The 18,953-nt window shown below is 39.3% G+C and overlaps 1 protein-coding gene across 1 annotated transcript in view; it reads left to right on the top strand.

Annotated features, from left to right (window-relative positions):
• Positions 1–18,661, top strand: part of HTRA1 (HtrA serine peptidase 1) — a 62,504-nt gene extending 43,843 nt beyond the window's left edge. The window contains exons 4-9 of the mRNA XM_060241475.1: positions 8,536–8,730; positions 9,752–9,784; positions 12,464–12,578; positions 13,292–13,349; positions 14,861–14,956; positions 17,964–18,661. Of these exons, the coding sequence (XP_060097458.1) occupies positions 8,536–8,730; positions 9,752–9,784; positions 12,464–12,578; positions 13,292–13,349; positions 14,861–14,956; positions 17,964–18,132 (666 nt within the window). The 3' untranslated portion in view covers positions 18,133–18,661. The remainder of the gene's footprint in view (positions 1–8,535; positions 8,731–9,751; positions 9,785–12,463; positions 12,579–13,291; positions 13,350–14,860; positions 14,957–17,963) is intronic.
• Positions 18,662–18,953: the final 292 nt, after the last annotated feature.

Raw genomic sequence — 18,953 nt, 5'->3', positions numbered from 1 at the left:
CAGCTACAGAATGAAATGGTGAGATTCAGCTCACTGTTTGTAATTAATTCACTGCATTCTGCCTTGGCAGTCTCAGACCTTGAAACTAAATGGAAATTGCTAACAGGTGAAAGAGGTTTTGTTTGTGGGGGGTTTGGAGGGGGGCATTATCATTTAAATGTAGATGTGGCTGTTTGCAACATGATTTAATGTATTGTTCAATATGACCTAAATGCTGCTGTGGCATGAAATCTAATTACCTACCTACCTACTTGGCAGTCTCTTTCCTTTTCTACTTCATTGCTCAGTTTCTTTACTTTTATGTACTTTGAGGAAGGTCTTCTGATGTGTTTAGAAAACAGTTCCACAATTTAAAAAAAATATGAAAAGGAAAACCATCGTCTGAATCCATGAAATAAAAGGCGTTTTTATATTAGCACATTTTTTAAAAGTCTGACTTCATTAGATTTCTTAAACCACTGTGAGGTAAACATCTGAGAAGAAAACTTCTAAGATCTGGTGCTGTGTTTTAGGGTCAAGATCATTTCCACATGTTTTGTGCCAGGTACCTCTGAAAGTAAACCAGCTTGTTTTCAAAACTTCTGGCTATTAACATCCTTAGGCATAAACACACAACATTTGCTTTGCTATTTCCACAGACTGTGTACACAGAGGAAAAAAGCCAAATCCCCTCTGGCCACACAAATACTGTAACCACAGTGCTCTAGAAGGGAAGCAAAACCACATGAACTGATCAGACAAACACAAGGGAAGACATCAGCCAAAAGAGAAACTAAGAGGGCAAAAGTTCGCATTTTCTTTCTAGTGCTGAAGTGAGTGGGCCTCAAACAATATAGTACTGTGGAACAAAAACAAAATTGATATCCTGCATTGACTGCTGAGAACCTTCTGCACTATTACCAGAAGCACTCAAAATTGGATTTGGTTGGAGGCAAATCTCTTTGCAGCTTCTCTTATATATGATTTCTGGAAACAATAGGGCATAGTGCCAGGTCCCATTTTTTCATTGTCCCCTTAATCTCCAGTTAGTGATCATTTGTACTTATTGTATTCTCCCTCAGCTTGTTGGGGAAGTATCTGTGGCTTGTCCACTTTGCATACAGAAGGTTGTAGGTTCCATATCCAGCATATCTAGTTAAAAGGGTCATTTAGTGGGTGATAGGAAAGACCTCTGTCCAAGTATCTAGAGAGCTGCTGCCAGTCAAAGTAGACTGTGCTAACATTAATGGTCTGATTCAGTATAAGGCAACTTCATGTGTCCATCTGCATGTAAAGCCTCCAAAAATTCAAAGTCATGACACCAGCAACTAGTATGACATCCAACCTTGGCTATCACCAGCTCCTCTCTGGATGTTTGTGAATATTCTTCCTGCCTCATTTACTTCATCATTAAAAAAAATAGAACAGGCTGTACTTTCCCCATTGTTGAGAAACAATAGATAGTTGTGCTTCTGTCATATCTTCTTCATAATTTCAATTTATTGAAACAGGAACGTAAGTTCTTAAAATCCATCCTGTATATAGCACAAACTAAGATTGTTCCATTACTGATTAAAAAACCGGACAGCCAGTTTGGTGTAGTTGTTAAGAGTGACAGACTCTAATCTGGATAACCAGGTTTGATTCCCAACTCCTCCATGTGCAGTCAGCTGGGTGACCTTGGACCAGTCATAGTTCTCTCAGAGCTGTTCTCTCAAGAGCAGTTTCTGTCAGAGCTCTCTCAGTCCCACCAACCTCACAAAGGTGTCTCTTCTGGGGAGGGGAATGGAAAGCAGACTGTAAACTGCTCTCTCCAAGTGAATGGCAGGGTATAAATCCAACTCTTCTTTTTTAAAAAAAATACAAAGTGTACATAAAGCATTAACTATTCTCCTGTGTAGCCAATTCCAAGTGAGTAATTTTTGAAATTTTATTTTTCTCTTGATACCATTTTATAAGGTAGGTCATGAAATAGAAATGCAGTTCTCAAATATTAAACATTGTTTAACATCTTTATGTTTATTATTTTATTGTACTGTGTATGTTCATCCCATTCTATTTAATCTTTCTGCATGCTTTTTATTGTATTTAAGATCTTTGCTGTTCACTTTTAACTATGGCTTTTTAAAGAAATTACATGATGGATTTGATGTGGCTCTGATGCCCCGTTTCTGTTATTTCTAGTGGATGTTGGTGTATCTAATTTCAGGCCTATTCTATGGATTTTTTCCCTTGTGTATTTGAGGGTAGAGTCAATATTTCATTGGTCAAGTCGTACTGTGGCATCACAGTGGAAAAGTAAGCTTTTCCCCCTGAATCTGAAAAAATCTGAATCGCCCAACTTGCTAGACCATGTGAATGTATCACAAGCCTGTGAACATATTGAACTTGGAAGTATATTGTTTTCTTTGGCAGTTTGTTAAGAAGTAAAATGGCATTCCTGCCTTAATATAGTAAAGCCTGTCTAACTTTTGACATCACTTATCCTGATAGACTGTTCAGTCATTTCCCAGGGTTACAGCTGTTAGATATTTTGCAGTTTGTTGACAGTTGAGTGTGTGAAAGCAATAGGAAGAAAACTCTATATTTTTCTTAAAGAAACAACAAACTTTTGCTCAAAAGATATCTGAATATTGACATATTTCTTATTTATGGATGGTCATTTCATGCAAACTGATTATATACAACTTGTTCAGCAAACAGAGATTAAAGCCACCCTGCTTTCCTTTAAAAGAGGCTGAATTTTAATTTCTTAAAGATGTGCCCTTGCTTGGTTAAGTTCAGGCTAGCCTAATCTTGTCAGAGCTTGGAAACTAAGCAAGATCAGCTCTGATTAGTACTTGGATGGGACTCATGGGAGACCACCAAGGAAGTCCAGGATTGCTAAGCAGAGACTGGCAATGGCAGACCACCTCTGAATGCCTCTTGCCTTGAAAACCCTAAGGTGTAGCCATAAGTTGACTGCAACTTCATTGCGTTTTACACACAAAAAGGAGCAGGGACTTTAGTTTGATTGATAACACGTCACAGTAAGGTCATATCAAAAGTTTCTTAAACTAATCTAGAGGAACAAAGCAGAAGCCAAGTAACACCTTTAAGACCAACAAAGTTTTATTCAGAATGTAAGCTTTGACTCCTGCTTTGTTCTACTGCTTCAGACCAACATGGCTGCCCATCTGGATCTAATCTAGAGGACATTATCACACTAGTTTTTATATGTTCCAGAATGCACTGTCCTTAGAAAAGTAGAAAGCTCTGAAGCTGACATTTTTGAGTCTGATGATCTATATTTTACCCTGTTGTATCCCACTGGATCAATCTTGGTCTGCGGCATCTCCTGGCAGCTACTCTACTATCTCTCACTTTCCCAAACTGAGCAAGCCTTAGGTTTGCTCATAGTCCAAATCTCCTGGGAACCAGAGGAACTACATTGCCAATGAATCCCAAGGCTTTGCCATTGGGAGAATGTGTGGCAATATTCAGACACTGAGGCAGTACAACAGCTTTCTATGTCTTTTCTTCTCCTCGCATTTTTGAGAAGAGGTAACAGAAGCCCTCCTAGAAAATGCTGAGGGAAAAACTGAAGTTGTGTAGCGATGATGTTACCACTGTACCCCACAGCCAACCCATTCAAGATGTAGACTTTGGGCTATTTTAAAAACATCCAGTTTGGCAATAATAACAACAACAACAACAACAATAACAATGTTTCCCCTTAATTATTTTCATAATTGACTGAGAATAGAACAGCTAATTATACTGGGGAGGGATGGCTTCTTACAATAACCCTTCAATAAATCTGTTGTACCTAGTCAGGCTACTGAGAAGAGGCAAGGGTCCTAACCCTGAAATTAAATTCCATTTTTGCTTGTGCATAGGGTTTATCCTTAGCAACTTGGGAGACAGCTATTGTTGCCTTAGATTCCCTGATATTTTGTCTAAGTGACCTAAAAATCTTCGTACAAGGAGCTGCATAATGGTATCGGAACCCACAAAGTATATGGGTTTCACATGCAGTCATTTTGTTGTGTTCAAAACTTGGGATCTATTAGTTAGAGGAAGAAGAAAATAAAAGAAACAATTAGGACAATTGTGTGCCATCAGATCACAACCAACTTATGGTGACCCCAGAACCATGTAGTTTTCGAGGCAAGAGATGAGCATTAGTGATTTGCCATTTCCTTCCTCTTCATAGCAATGCCATTCTTCCTTGGTGGTCTCATATCAAAGTACTAACCATGACTTACCTAGCTTAAATTTCCAACCTCTGATGAGAATGAGCTATTCAGGGCTATTTGGGCATCTAATAAAGAAAACAGAGGGATGAAAAGGGAACTCAGAAAGGATACACAGAAAAGAGGCAATGGCCTTCCCCAAGCCACATAATGAATCAGTAACTCAGCATGGTGGAGGAAGGAGAGGGGGAAGGGCACAGGGAGAGCATGTCAAGCTTCTAAAAGCCTGAAGTTTGACCCAATGTTTTAATAAAGTTTTGGATTTTAATTTTAGAGTAACCACTTCTTATGGATAGCTTCTTAAATACATTGGGTTCTATTCTGAGTGATGGGTAAAAATAAATGAAATACAAATCCCGATTAGAGTTTAAGGACACTACTAAAACTGATTATTCATTGCCAGCAGCAAAAGGTGGGTGGAGAGAGGTAAGTGCTTGGAGTTTATTGAGTCTAGAACACCTTTCTTGATTCTTTTAGGCTTCAACTTCTCAGTTGTGCTGTCACTAATTTCAAATCAAGAAGACAGTCCATTGTGTAAACCTGGCCTGTAGTAGCTGGCCTGTAACCTACGGTAGCTGTGTTGTAAATACTGGATTTTTGATGGCCTGTGTGGTATTTTGCTTTTGGTCCATTTTTTGGTCCATTATTTTTGTTCAGGAAATGTACATTCCATTGATTGTTGTGTGGGATGGGATCACATCCTTTAATTTTACATCAGCTTGTTTACCAAAATTGGTTGCCTATAGTAAGGTTTACAGCTTTAGTACAGACTCAAAAAAAGGCTGCCTTGCCTTTGTAAACAGGTTTCTGGCTGTGGATTGCTTGCTGGATCAAGAGTTACCCTGGCGAAACAGAGTTATTTTACATTGGCTATCTGCATTAACACTCTGTGCAGATGACATATAGATGAGTCACTTCTGTCAGCTTTGGCAGTATTGATGATTATCTTTGTAAATCTTCCCCACCCCCGGCACTTGCATCACAGAGGAGGATTGAAGAAGACACTCATTGCAGAGTATAACAATCATTGCTAGTCAGCTTGAAGCAACATAGTTTCCATATCGAAACTGAATTTTCTGGCAGTCTTTGAGTGTTTTTTAAAGAGCATTTTTCATTCTTGAGGTTTAGTTCATCTTTCTTGTTTTTAATTTAAATATCTGTTTATTGATGATACTGAAAAGAGAGATTTGTAATGCTAATTATCATTTTGGTAAGTTTACATCTGCAGCACGGACCAACCAAACACTTGTAAACCTTGTGTTTGAAACCACCCTAAACTCTTGATTCTGCAATATCTGTGTGGTTGGACTCAAATTTTGAGCTCAGCTGGATTTCCACAAAAGGAAAGGGAATAGCTCTTTAGCCTGCATAAGCAGATTATTGCCATATTAATCAAGGAGTAAACTGGCCTATGAATATCTCATACATGGTCATTTAAGGATTTCAGCTTTTAAAATGTGTGTGTATGTGTGTTAAAATACCAGACCTGGTCTCTTCTGGAAACTTTCAGTACAGTACACATTTTGCTTTGCAAAACCATCTTTTATAACATCTGCTGAGGAAGGGATTTTTGGAGCTGATTTTGTTGTAACCCCACAAAGAAAAAGCTAACTCTTTCCAGAAGGCATGTTGAATCACACAGATGATCCGTAGCCAACTCATACCGGTTTTGACTTTGAACTAACATTTCACCAATATTAGCCCAGGCTTGAAGACTCAGCACAACTGCATCTGATTGCATGACTCAGCAAGTGTTTAGTAGATAGCTCCTTTCTCTTGCCAAAAATAACATAAATCTATGAAAGCTGCCTCTCTTCCTCAGATCTCTTATCAATTATTTTAGACATTTTGCTTGATGCTACAGTTTTCCTCTTTCTTTTCTAACCCCATCCCCTCCTTTTCTGGCAGCAATATGAGTGCAGATAAAAAGCATGTTTGGGGATGTTTTCATTAAATGTGAGTTGAAATATAAATAGCACTGATTTATATCTCTGAAGGGAAGAATGTGTCCTTTGGGTGAAAGATGTGCATACTTTATTCATAAAATATTGTATGGATCTGCATTATGTAGTATTGCATTTTTATTTATTCCACAGTGAACACAACTGGAAAGGGCTTCTGAGAGAGCCTAAAGGCAAGAATGATGGGCAAGTGCCACTCCTCTAGCATATCTGCTGGCAGATGCCAGTTGCGTGTTGTGCTGGCAGTTGGACATGGCTGCTGCTGAACAAGCAAAGAAGCTTTTTTCATTTATTTTCCTTCATGCATCTGGCACAACGCTTTCCCCAAAGAATATTATTTTCCCTTTCTTTATTCACCCAAGTTTTCCCCCCTGTAGTATTGGTATTAGGACCATTCTCAAAGAAAAGATATAGTTAAAAACAGAAGGGATATGCTAAAAGTGTCTTTAACACCATTAAACTTAACTATAAAACTAGCAAGGAACAGACAAAATGGCTCTGTGTCTCCTTCATTGCCTAAATTAGCTGATTCATTTTGTGCACCAGGCAAACATCTTCTTGCTATCTTCACTGACTGTAGAAGTTTCCATTCAGTGTCTTCTGTCTTACAGGAATGGCAGACTGATTAAAATGCTGTGCCCATTTCAGGAAAGAAATGAAAAACAGCTGGATGAAAGGGCATCAAGTCAAGAATGGAGAGCTTTGTCATTCAGTTGCAATGAAATGATTCTTATAGGACTATTTCCCTGAACGAATTCTGTTTGATAAAAAATTGTAGATAGTTACCATAAGTTTTTCTGATTTTGATTTTTGTATAAAACTTTCTTCTTTGTGGAAGCTGCAGCTGCCATTGAATTGCATACTGGTGACCCATTAGTAGGCCTTTTTAGTAAGCACTTACCTTGTAGTGACTATTTCATACATGCATTTATGTCCCTTGAATATGTGATATGATGCCACAGAAAAACATTGTTTTTTAAATGGGGGTGATTTGAAAGTTCTGTTTGTGAAATGAATGTGAGGCTCATTCATACATGCTGTTAATGAAGTGACCTTAAAAAGACTGGGTAATGTGTACCAAATTGGTTGTCAGAATGGTTTTGTTGATTGGCATCTTTAAAAGTCCAGTCTCTGTTGGTGCTAAGTGTTTTGCCTTGAGGTTACAGTACAGGTTACAGGGTGAAAGGGTAAGTGAGGAGTAATTGGAAGAAGGGATAAGTCATCAAAATGTTCCTATCATAGAAAGGTGCCAGCTTTCTCAAACAGTGTTAACTGGTTGATCACAGCCTGAAAGTTTGTTTAGAATAATTATGGCAGTGATCATCTTGGAGGTGCATAGAGCAAGCAGTTGGTGTTGTTTTGTCAAGTGTATATGAACTACAGTGAGTGGGGATCATTAACAAGGTCTTTATATGAAGCTAGTTTCCATATAGTCAGTACACAGCCCATTTGATTTTCATGCAAGACTTCAGTGGCGAAATTGATGCTGGAATAATTGCTGTAGGCTCTGTATTAGTGCTTGGTCCATAGGGACGTCTCCATAGGGCAGTTCATAAAACATGAGCTACAGGAGAGACTTTAAGACAGACTTTCTTCTTGTCCAGTTCTTAGGCAATCTGTATTGGAGAAATTTGTTTTACTCAGGTGCTTGGAAAGAATGCCAGATTACTGGGAAGAGTCTATGATTGGATGTCTACTGTGCTGAAATACTCTAGATCTTATTTGATTACTTTGCATGTTTCTTGTTCAGTTTTTTGCCCTTCTGATTTATTACACGAAACTGTCATAAACCAGTCCCGTGCTGAAGATTTATGTCTTGGATTGTACAATATGCAGTTACAATTTGCTTCAAAATTATTTATTGAGATACATATCTTATATAGTTCTTTGAGCTACACTGTCACAGAAGAAGAATTCCTATTATACCAGCCAGTTTGATGAAGTGGTTAAGGACACTTATCTGGGAGAACTGGGTTTGATTTCCCACTCTTCCACATGCACCTGCTGATGTGACCTTGACTCAGTCACAAGTTCTCATAGAGGTGTTCCTCTCAACAGCTCTCTCAGCTCCACCTACCTCACAGGGTGTTTGTTGTGGGGAGGGGAAGGAGATTGTAAACTGCTTTGAGACTCCTTTGGGTAGTGAAGGGTGGGGTATAAATCCAATCTTCTCTTCTTCTACTACTACCCTATATTTTAGATTTATTATTTAAGATATTTAAAACTAACCTACCCCCCCTCCAAAAAAAGGATTGAATAATGAATAATGAAGAATCCTGCCTCTTCTTTAATTAATCTTGTGTTTGTGTTTGTGGTTGCAGTGTTTGGCTTATAATGATTTTAACCTCCTCTGTTTTCAGGGGAAGCTGCCTGTTCTACTCCTTGGACGTTCTTCGGAGTTACGTCCTGGGGAATTTGTGGTTGCAATTGGAAGTCCATTTTCTCTTCAAAACACTGTGACAACTGGAATTGTTAGCACCACCCAACGAGGAGGCAAAGAACTGGGACTTAGAAATTCTGATATGGACTACATCCAAACAGATGCCATTATCAATGTAGGTCACTTTTCATAAAGCTCTTTTAAATTTGTACTTTTTACTCTAAAATATATTACTGTGTTAGATTCTACTGCTGCTCCTTACCACCCACGTATATTATGCAGATATCTTTAAAGATCCATTACAGAGTTGTTGAGGATGTTGTGCTCTCTCTCTCTCTCTTTCTCTGTGTGAAGACAAGTGCTTTCCCCCCCTCCCCCCCAGCCATGGTTGAGATGTCATTTTCTAGTGCTCCTGCTATTAATTTCAAGGAGTGGCTAATTCATTAAGTCTAATTATTCAGAGAATTATGCTAACTTCCTGTAAATTGACAGTTTATAGACAGATATTTTTGTAATCTTCAATAGTGAAGTCAGGAAATCAAAGAATAGTGAAGACAAGAAATCATTGTCATAGGGACAACAGAGAAGAGGAACAGATTTAGCAAGAATTTCTAAGAATACAAATATGGAGAGAGACATCAAAGTTGATGGTAGAAATATATTAATCTGTCTGTAAAATAATTATATGTAAGAGGTCTTTGTTGCTTTATAGACTCTTTCAATCACAAAATAGGATTCCTTTGATTTAAGTACCTCCACATAAGAAAACTTTATTTTGGCTGCTCAGGTATTTTGTTTGGTTTGCTCTGGCCAACCTCTCCAGTCAGCCCTGTTTGAACTGTCTTCCTACTCCTTTCCAAGGTCTTGGCAGCATGTTAGAGCTCTTCTTCTCATGAGATGGTTTAGAACAGCCTGGCATTTATTTCATAGTGCTGTGCACTGATTAATTTTATTTGCTAACATCACTGGGAGAGCATTTTAAGGAAGGTAGAAAGTTCAGGGCATTGTAGACCCCAAAAACTATAATAGATGTAGTCTATCCAGATTGTGATAATCACTTCTCGGTATAGAAATAGTATAGTTGAGTGGATGTGGAATCCCCTTTGCAAGTATTATTAGGAGACAAATATGTTTCTTAATGTAAACTTTTAAAAATTTTGGAAGATTACAGATGTAGCTTATCTTTAATTTTACAGTATGGAAACTCCGGTGGACCTTTAGTGAACCTGGTAAGTGTTTCCTTTTAATAGTTGTAGTTGATGTCTTGGATATTGCAGACAACTGACCCTTTCCCTTCTCTCTCCCCACCCTCAATAGAGTTTGTAGGGGAAAGCTGTCAGTTCCTTTTAAATCTCTCTTTCATGCTAGCACTGGTAAATCATGTGGTACTCTTGGGGTGTTTTCGCACTCACCTTCAGCCGGCGCCGCGACCCTCTTGACGACGGAGGATCTGTGCTGATTTCCCACACGAAGCGCTGGAGCAACCAGAAGAGCCGCCAATTTCCGGCGCGAAGCCCGCTCAAGCGTTTTCCTGCTTCTTGGCGATTTACGTTTGAGCGGGCTTCGCGCCAGAAATTGGCGGCTCTTCTGGTTGCTCCAGCGCTTCGTGTGGGAAATCAGCACAGATCCTCCGTCGTCAAGAGGGTCGCGGCGCCGGCTGAAGGTGAGTGCGAAAACACCCTTGGAGTTCACTATCAAAATGTTTGCTATGTGCATAGTTCAGAGCAGCAGGAAAAAAGCCCAGCAGGAACTCATTTGCATATTAGGACACACCCCCTGATTGGCACAATTGTTTTGTGCAGGGCTTTTTTGTAGAAAGCCCAGTAGAAACTAATATGCACACACCCCTGATGCCAAGCCAGCTGGAACTGCGATCCTGTGCGTTCCTGCTCAAAAAAAGCCCTGGTTCAGAGTGAAAGTAATATATATTCTCCTATTCTCTGCAAACAGTAGCATTCTTCAGATTTTTAAATGCATTTTGTAAATTGTTACCCTTTTAAGAGCATATACTACTGGAACTCAGTACTTCCTACCAGTTTAGTTTTTCCATGTTTGTCCATTCCACTGCACATTGGCAACTAGTACAAATGATGAAAGTCAGAATTGGCTAAGGATGATTAAAGAGATGCCAACATTTGTGCAGCATTTTCTTTGATTCCTTTGTATCTTTGCACAACCAGTATTATGAGCAACTGAAAACTTTGTGCTGTACAAAGATTCAGGAGGTCTGAGCTCTGATGCCTTGATTAATCACATGTATTGGTTTGGTTTTGTCACTATAAGTATGGAAATGATACAGACCAATCTCGCAGTAGTTGCCACAGCTAATTATTAAGATTTTTCAATCACGTTATAATTTATAATAAGGATTGACAGTGTTTTGGATTCTGTCTCTAATATATATATTTTAAAAGCTTCACACCACAGACTTACTCTGCAGCAATGCTTGTTGATGCCTTTCAAGAATTCTTCAAGGCTTGTGCTTTATGTGACTTGTCCTGTCTTGAAACATTTTTGTTTCAGCACTTCTAGCAAAATTATTATTTTAAAGAGTGGTTTGTGGTGTGTTAAGAGCTCTGTGGCGCTGAGTGTTAGAGCTGCAGTACTGCAGTCCTAAGCTCTGTTTACGACCTGAGTTCGATCCCTGGCGGAAGCTGGGTTTTCAGGTAGCTGGCTCGAGGTTGACTCAGCCTCCCATCCTTCCAAGGTTGGTAAAATGAGTACCCAGCTTGCTGGGGGGAAAGTGTAGATGACTGGGGAAGGCAATGGCAAACCACCCCGTAAAAAGTCTGCTGTGAAAACGTTGTGAAAGCGACATCACCTCAGAGTCGGAAACGACTGGTGCTTCCACAGGGGACCTTTCTTTTCCTTGGTGTGTGGTGACAGAAAAAATGAGAAGAGTTTGTTGGGGGGGTGGGGAAGCTATCAGTTTTTGCTTTTCCAAATCATGGGAAAGGAACAAATTTATCTGCATTTGGTTCTTGAATGGTTTTGACTAATTTTCAGTCTACCAGTATTGCTTGATTCAGATCCTTGGTTCAAAAGCCTTTGCAATATTTGATTTTTTGATGGCACTTAAAAAATTTATAAAGCAATGCAGTCCCATTAAGTTTACACAGGTTGGGTAGTTCCTGCTGGGAAGATACATACGGAAATCAGTTTTTAAAAGCCTCTGACTAGCTGCAGTTAATCTAGTAGCTGTGTGCTGCATTTTTCATATTGAAAAAACAATACTGAGTGTCCATGAGTTTGGTGACAGCCGTTTGAGATCTCATACAGAAATATTTGAGCTCACCTTTCTGGGACTGGAGGTGCAGAGTACAGGTGCTTGGAACTCAACCTATAAGCACACAAATATGTGTAATACTTGAGATGCCTTACCTCTTTCTTAGGCTTAGCATGAGATTTCCTGCCCTTTTCTGGAGAATGAACTAAGAATTACTCAGACCTTACACTGGCCATAAAGGCTTAGTTGCTGCATGTCAACAGTCAGTCAGTGTGTTCACAGGTGGTGGCTGCGGACCTCCTTTGTGAACTTCTGAAATGATCATATTGTTTTATATAGTCATTGTTGAAAAAGTTTATGTATGATATTTAGTTCTTGGGACCTGACTTTTGTTCCCTCAAGCTGGAAATGTCAGCTGCATCGTTCTCTGCTTGGAACTGAACCTGCCAGCTCATACAGCTCACAGAGACATCATAGACTGTGTCATTTTCACACTTGTGGTTATTAGGATGTCTTGGTACAAATGAAGGGAGCTGTTTGTTGATGCATCAAAAAAATGGAAATATAGCCAATTTTGTATCTATAGAGGAATGTGTAATGAGCTGCGTATCTTTATTCTGACATGCCAACCAAATTAGGAACTGACAGCTCAGACTTAAGGAACTTTTCACATTATTTGCAGGATGGTGAAGTAATTGGTATTAATACTCTGAAAGTCACTGCTGGAATCTCCTTTGCAATACCATCAGACAAAATTAAAAAATTTCTTACTGAGTCACATGACCGACAATCTAAAGGTACTGTATTGTATCATGATAGGAGATGAGGAGCTTGTTGTATCCCAAGTCCCATTCAGGGGAGAAGGAATGGAATATAAGAGAGAAGGGGATACAGACAGATAATGATCTTATAGAATCTGGGCTGAGCAAATTTAGAAGGGATTCTTAAGTGCACTCCTGTGTAGATAACTCCCTGTACCTCATAAAATAGCATGGTAAAATTTTAATCCAATTTGAGTTAAGACCAACAAAGTTTTTTTCTGGGTATAAGCTTTCATGTACATGCACACTTCTTCAGACCCAGTTGACTACCAGCCTGAAACAAACTAGCATATCAACATTCTCCCCAGTCTGGTTTTACTGCATTTTCATTGGGGAACGAGGTGGTACCTAGAGATTTCTCACTATCACAGTTGATCACCAGACAACCAAGATCAGTTCCTCTGGAGAAAATGGCTGCTTTAGAGGGTGGATTGTATGGCATTATACCCTGCTGAGGTCTCTCCCCTCCCCAAAGCCTGCCCCTCCTCAGGCTTCACCCCCAAAATCTCACAAGTATTTCCCAATCCAGAGCTGGCAACCCTAGGAACAGCTGTTTTTTTTATTCACTTGCAGTTTGAAGTAGTTCAGATATTAACTGATATTATGAAACATTTAGAACAGCTCTGTTCTCTGAGAATTTATTATCAACATTAAATTTACTATTTCCCCCCCACCCCTTCTTCAAACAGGAAAAGCTGTAACTAAAAAGAAGTACATTGGCATTCGAATGATGTCTTTAACTCCTAGGTAAAAATTTAAATTACTTATGTGGTTAACGATTTTATATTCCTCTGACAATGGAGCATTTCTGATAACTTTTTTTTTTTTACAAAAGTGTACTATGTCCCTTCAGATACCATAATGAATTGGAAATTGATCAACCTGTGAAGTGTTTCCTTAAAGTCTGCACATAATAGAAGGAAGGAGGAGTGAAGGGAGCATATGATCACAGCAATAGACCACCTTCATGCCCAGTTGGAGTTTAACTGTGGTTTGGTGTTATGTCTGAATACAGCCATAGTTAGAATCAGGGCTTTTTTTGTAGTAGGAACTCCTTTGCATATTAGGCCACACGCCCATGATGTAGTTAATCCTCCAAGGGCTTACAGGGCTGTTAGTACAGGGCCTACTGTAAGCCCCAGGATAATATGCAAATGAGTTCCTGCTACAAAAAAAGCCCTGGTTAGAATTGGTGAGGAAATGTGTCCTGTGGTGTTTTTAGCAGAATACTGGTACCTAACTTTAGATTTCAGACATAACTAACTATAGGTAGTGATGGAGATACAGGTCTGTTATAGACCTTAGATTGCTAAGTAGGGTTAAAGGTTCAAAATCAGGCAGTGAAATCTCACCCTAATCCAGCTGTTTCCTTTGCTGACAATTTATCTGATTCTCCTTCCATCCCCCACTTTTGTCTTGGTTTTCTGCTATGACTACCCATCAGCAATGCTCGCTCTAAGCTGTAGAGTCTTGTGAGCAAAAATTCTACTTTGTGAGCTACTGGCATTTAAGCTTTGAGCTACTGCATAAATTAGTTTGCTCTGGGATGGTTTTTCCTGAGCTGGAGGCTAAAAAACTGTGACCTAGCTCACACCAACTCAGCTTAGGTGGAACACTGCCCAACAGTAATCCTGTAGATATAACAGAAGACGTGGTGTATTTACCAATCTGTCTTTCAGTATTCAGGGTAAAGATGGACTAGGGACTATTCATGTAAGAGCCAGGAATAGTGGACTGATGTTCCAAGTGCCTTAATCCAACCCTTTACATTCTGGTTTAACATTCAAACTAACATTGTGTGAGTGCTTACTTTAATGTGTACATGCATTCTTTTGCTCTTTTTACTCTTTTCCTGGCAGTTGCATAGACTGCTAAATGTTCATTTAGATAGCTATAATTCCAATGTAGTCTGCTATTCAGTGGTATGTAAAGAACTGGCTCATCCTGCCAATAAAAGCAATTCGATACATTAATATACTAGCTTTAAACTTTCAGGTTCTAAGTTCTAAGGTCAGAGTTCTAGAATATTTGGAAAACAACCATGTTGTTTCACTCCAAACAGTACTTTTTCCTCAGTAGTAGTAGCACACATTTTTCTTAAACGTTTCTTTGGAAGTGTAAACACATAAAAAAACTCCAGATAAAAAGACGTTTGGATTTATTTTCTGAATGCATTTTCCCCCTTATTTTAATTGTAAAGTATTCTAACAGAAGGGCCATTTCATATTCAGCTTGTTTGGGTTCTTTTCCCCCCCTAGCAAAGCTAAAGAACTGAAAGAGCGCCATAGTGACTTCCCTGATGTTATTTCTGGAGCCTACATTATTGAAGTTATTCCAGACACACCAGCTGAAACGTAAGTGAACGGAATCTTCTTGCACAAACCTTTCAACAGATAACTTGAAGGATAAACACCTAGTAGGCCTTTCATCAAGTTACTGAAGGAGTGTTAACTAAGGTATTGCTATCTTTTGTGCATTATTTCAAGAAATCTGCTTCCTAAAAGGAAGTAAAGGGGAGCTTTGCTGTTTTAACTTTCCCAGCAGTGCAAAAGGCAAATGGAAACAAGTGGTACAAACTTCTTAGTAGCTATGTTTGCATAGTTGTATTTAAGTGGTAACAGAACCCTGCAACTGCACACAGATTCAGCAGCAACTGCAGTCACTGTCCAAGAAGCTTTCTGCAACAGAATTGCATTGGAGCTGACTAAGCCTCATAATATGGCATCCTGCAACACCACATATCCATTTAATGTAAATAATGGCACAAGAACTTCTGAAAGGCAAATGGTTCTCTCCAAGCCTCAGGTAATGGTACTCGCTCGGCAGCTTGCAGAGAGAAGCCACATTTGCAATTACTAATAAACAAAAGAGCCACATGACTACTGTGTACCCTGTGCACCAGCCAACTAAAAAACACATGCAATAACATAATATACCATTACCCCATTGTGGTCAGCTTGCTCAGAGGGGGGGTTGTTGGGGAAGATGGGGCCTTTACTTGAAGCCTGCACTGCGGGGAGGCTTACAGGTGACCCATCTTCCAGGCCCTCCAGCAGCAGCTGTTTCAAGATGGGAACTACCAGACAGCTAGAAGCTTTACCAGGCAATGGCCTCGCTTACTTTCCTGGAATGTGGGGGCAGGGGTGCCACATTGGAGAGGAGTACCCAGAAGAGCCATAGTTGACAGTTCAGTGAGCCACATGTGGCTCATGAGCCACTGCGTAGTATCACTGGCCTAGGAAATGGCTTCAGAATCAGCACTGCAAGCCATCATTTGATTCTTTGCGACTAAAGTTGCCAGTTTGCATTGATGAAGATCAGCTCGAGTCAACTACTGCTGTACTGAACTGTGTTGCCTGAATTGCCTATTAAAAGAATGTTGCTTGTCGAGCAATTTCTCTTGAAAAGGCTGATTCTGTTTAAATGCACATGGTTATAACATACTTCTTTTTGACCAAGGACAGTCAACATGAAGTTTAGGACTGAAGGCAGGATCCATTGCTACATTTTGTACTGCTACTGTAAGTGGCAGTAAAATTAGCCAAGAAGGAAAATCTAGAGATCTGTGGGAGAATCATAACTGGGAGTGGGGAGAATGTGATCTTTGTTATTTCAGTATGCAACTTCTTCTAATCAGAAACTCTGAAGTTGCCTATCAGAGATGGGCAGTATATGATGTAAAAGCCTCACACAATAATTAAAGTGCTCTTCTGTTGTCTCATAAGCATGTATTCAAATTCAGGCATCATCCCCATGCTCATTTCTTTCAAGGGAGGATTGTAGCTTTCATTGTTGCCTTGAGTCTCAGTTGTTGGAAGAAAGACAGATCTATAAGTATTGTAAATATGTATGTTATAGAAGTAGGTTGAAAGCATGCTCATGATGTTCAACAGTAATTTAATAATATTACTGCAGTTTTCCCTTTTTATTTGTATGGCTTACTATATATGTGTCTGAGAATGTTCAAGGGTAAACAGTGAAAGAAACTTTTCCATCTCACCTTGGGCATTAGAAAATGCAAAACCTCTGAAGATTAAGTCATTTTTTTGGGGGGGGGGAAGTATCTATATAGAAGCATGTGCTTGTGTAAGTCATGTCTCCTTGCATGAGAGAAGTTAGTAACTGCTTTGTGGTTGCATAAATGGATTATGGTTAGAGGCTGAATCATGTCTTATCCCATTAGTTGGGTTAGCATTTCCATAACTCACAGGCAGGGTTTGTCTGCAAGACAGGACAGGATGATACAGAGGAATGAATGCTGTATCCTCCCCATTTGCCTCGGTGCCAACGTAGTCCTTGGGCAAATCTTCTAAGAGACCACATCCAGATCAGTGTATCAAAAAGTCTAGCTTGGGTTTTTCTATCAGAAATGAGTGCCTGTACAGTCAAGGAGGAGGAGGAGTCAAAGCTGTATACACTCAAGTTCATGTATAGGTCTGGGTGGAACAGCCAAAGAAGGTTGAATGGGATCAAAATACTTACGCATAAGGAATCCTAATGGACTTTGAAATTCAACATTCATGACTTGCATGTGTATTTTTTGTTGTTTGGAGTGCACTGAATATTAAACATCTGCTATGTGATACCGTATTTACTCAAAAGAAAGATGACCCTGACTGTAAGACCATCCCCTTTTAAAAGGTTACACACACACACACATTATTATTGGGCATTACTCGTATGTGACTGTAACTTGACCCTCCCTTTTGTGATGTCATTCTTGAAGGGAAAATCTAGTATAGCATTTGCATAAATACTGTATAAAGATCTAGAAAGTATTAAGTATGCCAGCTTGTGAGAATAAAAGAGGGTTCTGAAAAGAGAGTACCTTTCAAAAGGCTAGGTTAGGGCAGAGGGAATGAGTGCATAGAGCGTGTGCATGCACATCTTTGGATCTGATCCAAACATATTTTTTTGCTGCATGGTTAAGTAAGACATTGCTAATTAAAGGCACATCTGGAAAGATGGGTTGAAAGGGCCTAGAGGGAATTTGACTCACTTCTGAATTCTGCAGTGCAGACATGGCGGTGCTAGCGTGCCAGTTCCCTCCTTCTTTTGTTCCTGGCAGTCAACACAACAGAGAAGATGGGGCAAACAAGCATCCTCTAGCTTGCTGAGTCAGAAGGAAGAGACATAATACATTATTTACAAAGAGACAGCCCCTGTATGGTTTCTATATAGCAACAAGTTCCTTTGGGTTTTTACACTGAGCATACAGATAGCATCACATAATTTGCAAACTGTGCTGTGTCATTCTGTTCTTGGGTAGGATTACAGGTATCACACCTTAGAGGGAGTTGTTCCAGAAAGGAGATCTGATTCTTAAGGTTGTGGTAACGTTCTTCTCTCTTTGTATTTCAGTGGAGGCCTTAAAGAAAATGATGTGATTATAAGCATCAATGGAAAACCAATTCTCTCAGCTAATGATGTCAGTGACATTATTAAAAAGGACAATTTACTCAACATGGTAGTACGTAGAGGCAATGAAGACATTATGATAACTGTGATACCTGATGAAATTGACCCTTAAGTAGAAACATGAGCTGGATTTCATGTCTTCTCTTAAGACCAAACAGTGGACTATTTTTACCATCTGTGCTGGTACAGGAAAAAGTAGACTTTTGACCAATTATCCATGCGTTAAGTGGTGGTGTATTGGCCAACAAAGTAAATTGTATAGGTTTCAGGAACAAAACCAATGCAGTGTTTCAGGTAATATTTCTGGTATATTTTATCTATACAATGTATTCTCTACTGGCTGCTCCCACTGTTACTACCACTGCAGTAGTAAACCCTTGATTCCCCTCTGTGTGCAAATTTATCATTACTTTGAACCAAGACCTCCTGATAGAACACTGCCGCTAAATTGTACTCTGCAGTATTCAGATTGTCTATAGCATAGTTTTTCTGGAAATAACAATATTAAAAAGAAAGTACTGTGTTTGGCAATAAACACTGACTTGTACCCAACACAAAACTCAAATGATTTTTCCTTACAAAATCAATGCCAATTTTTAATACTGTATTTTCCTAGTGTAATTAAAATAATTCCAACACTGTTTTTGTCTGTCTTTTCCCTACTAACACTTCATTTTTGAACATTTAATTTTTGTCATGTGTTCAACAGTTCCTTGTCCCCAAGTCAAAATTAAGCTGTCTTTGTTGGATTCTTGTTCTTAGATATATAAATCTATCAGTTTTTCTGTTGGAAAAAGAAAAATGAGAGACCTACTTGGGGAAAAAAGTCATGTGGGGCAGGGGGTGCAACAAGGAAGGAAACTGGGCAGGATCAAGCAGAGACACTGGTAGGACCCAACCCTAGTTATGTACAACTTCCTAATTTACCTTTCT

This window comes from Heteronotia binoei, chromosome 6 (genome assembly GCF_032191835.1).
Source record: "Heteronotia binoei isolate CCM8104 ecotype False Entrance Well chromosome 6, APGP_CSIRO_Hbin_v1, whole genome shotgun sequence".
NCBI classification, from domain to species: Eukaryota; Metazoa; Chordata; class Lepidosauria; order Squamata; family Gekkonidae; genus Heteronotia; species Heteronotia binoei.
This window is presented reverse-complemented; position numbering and strand designations above follow the sequence as displayed.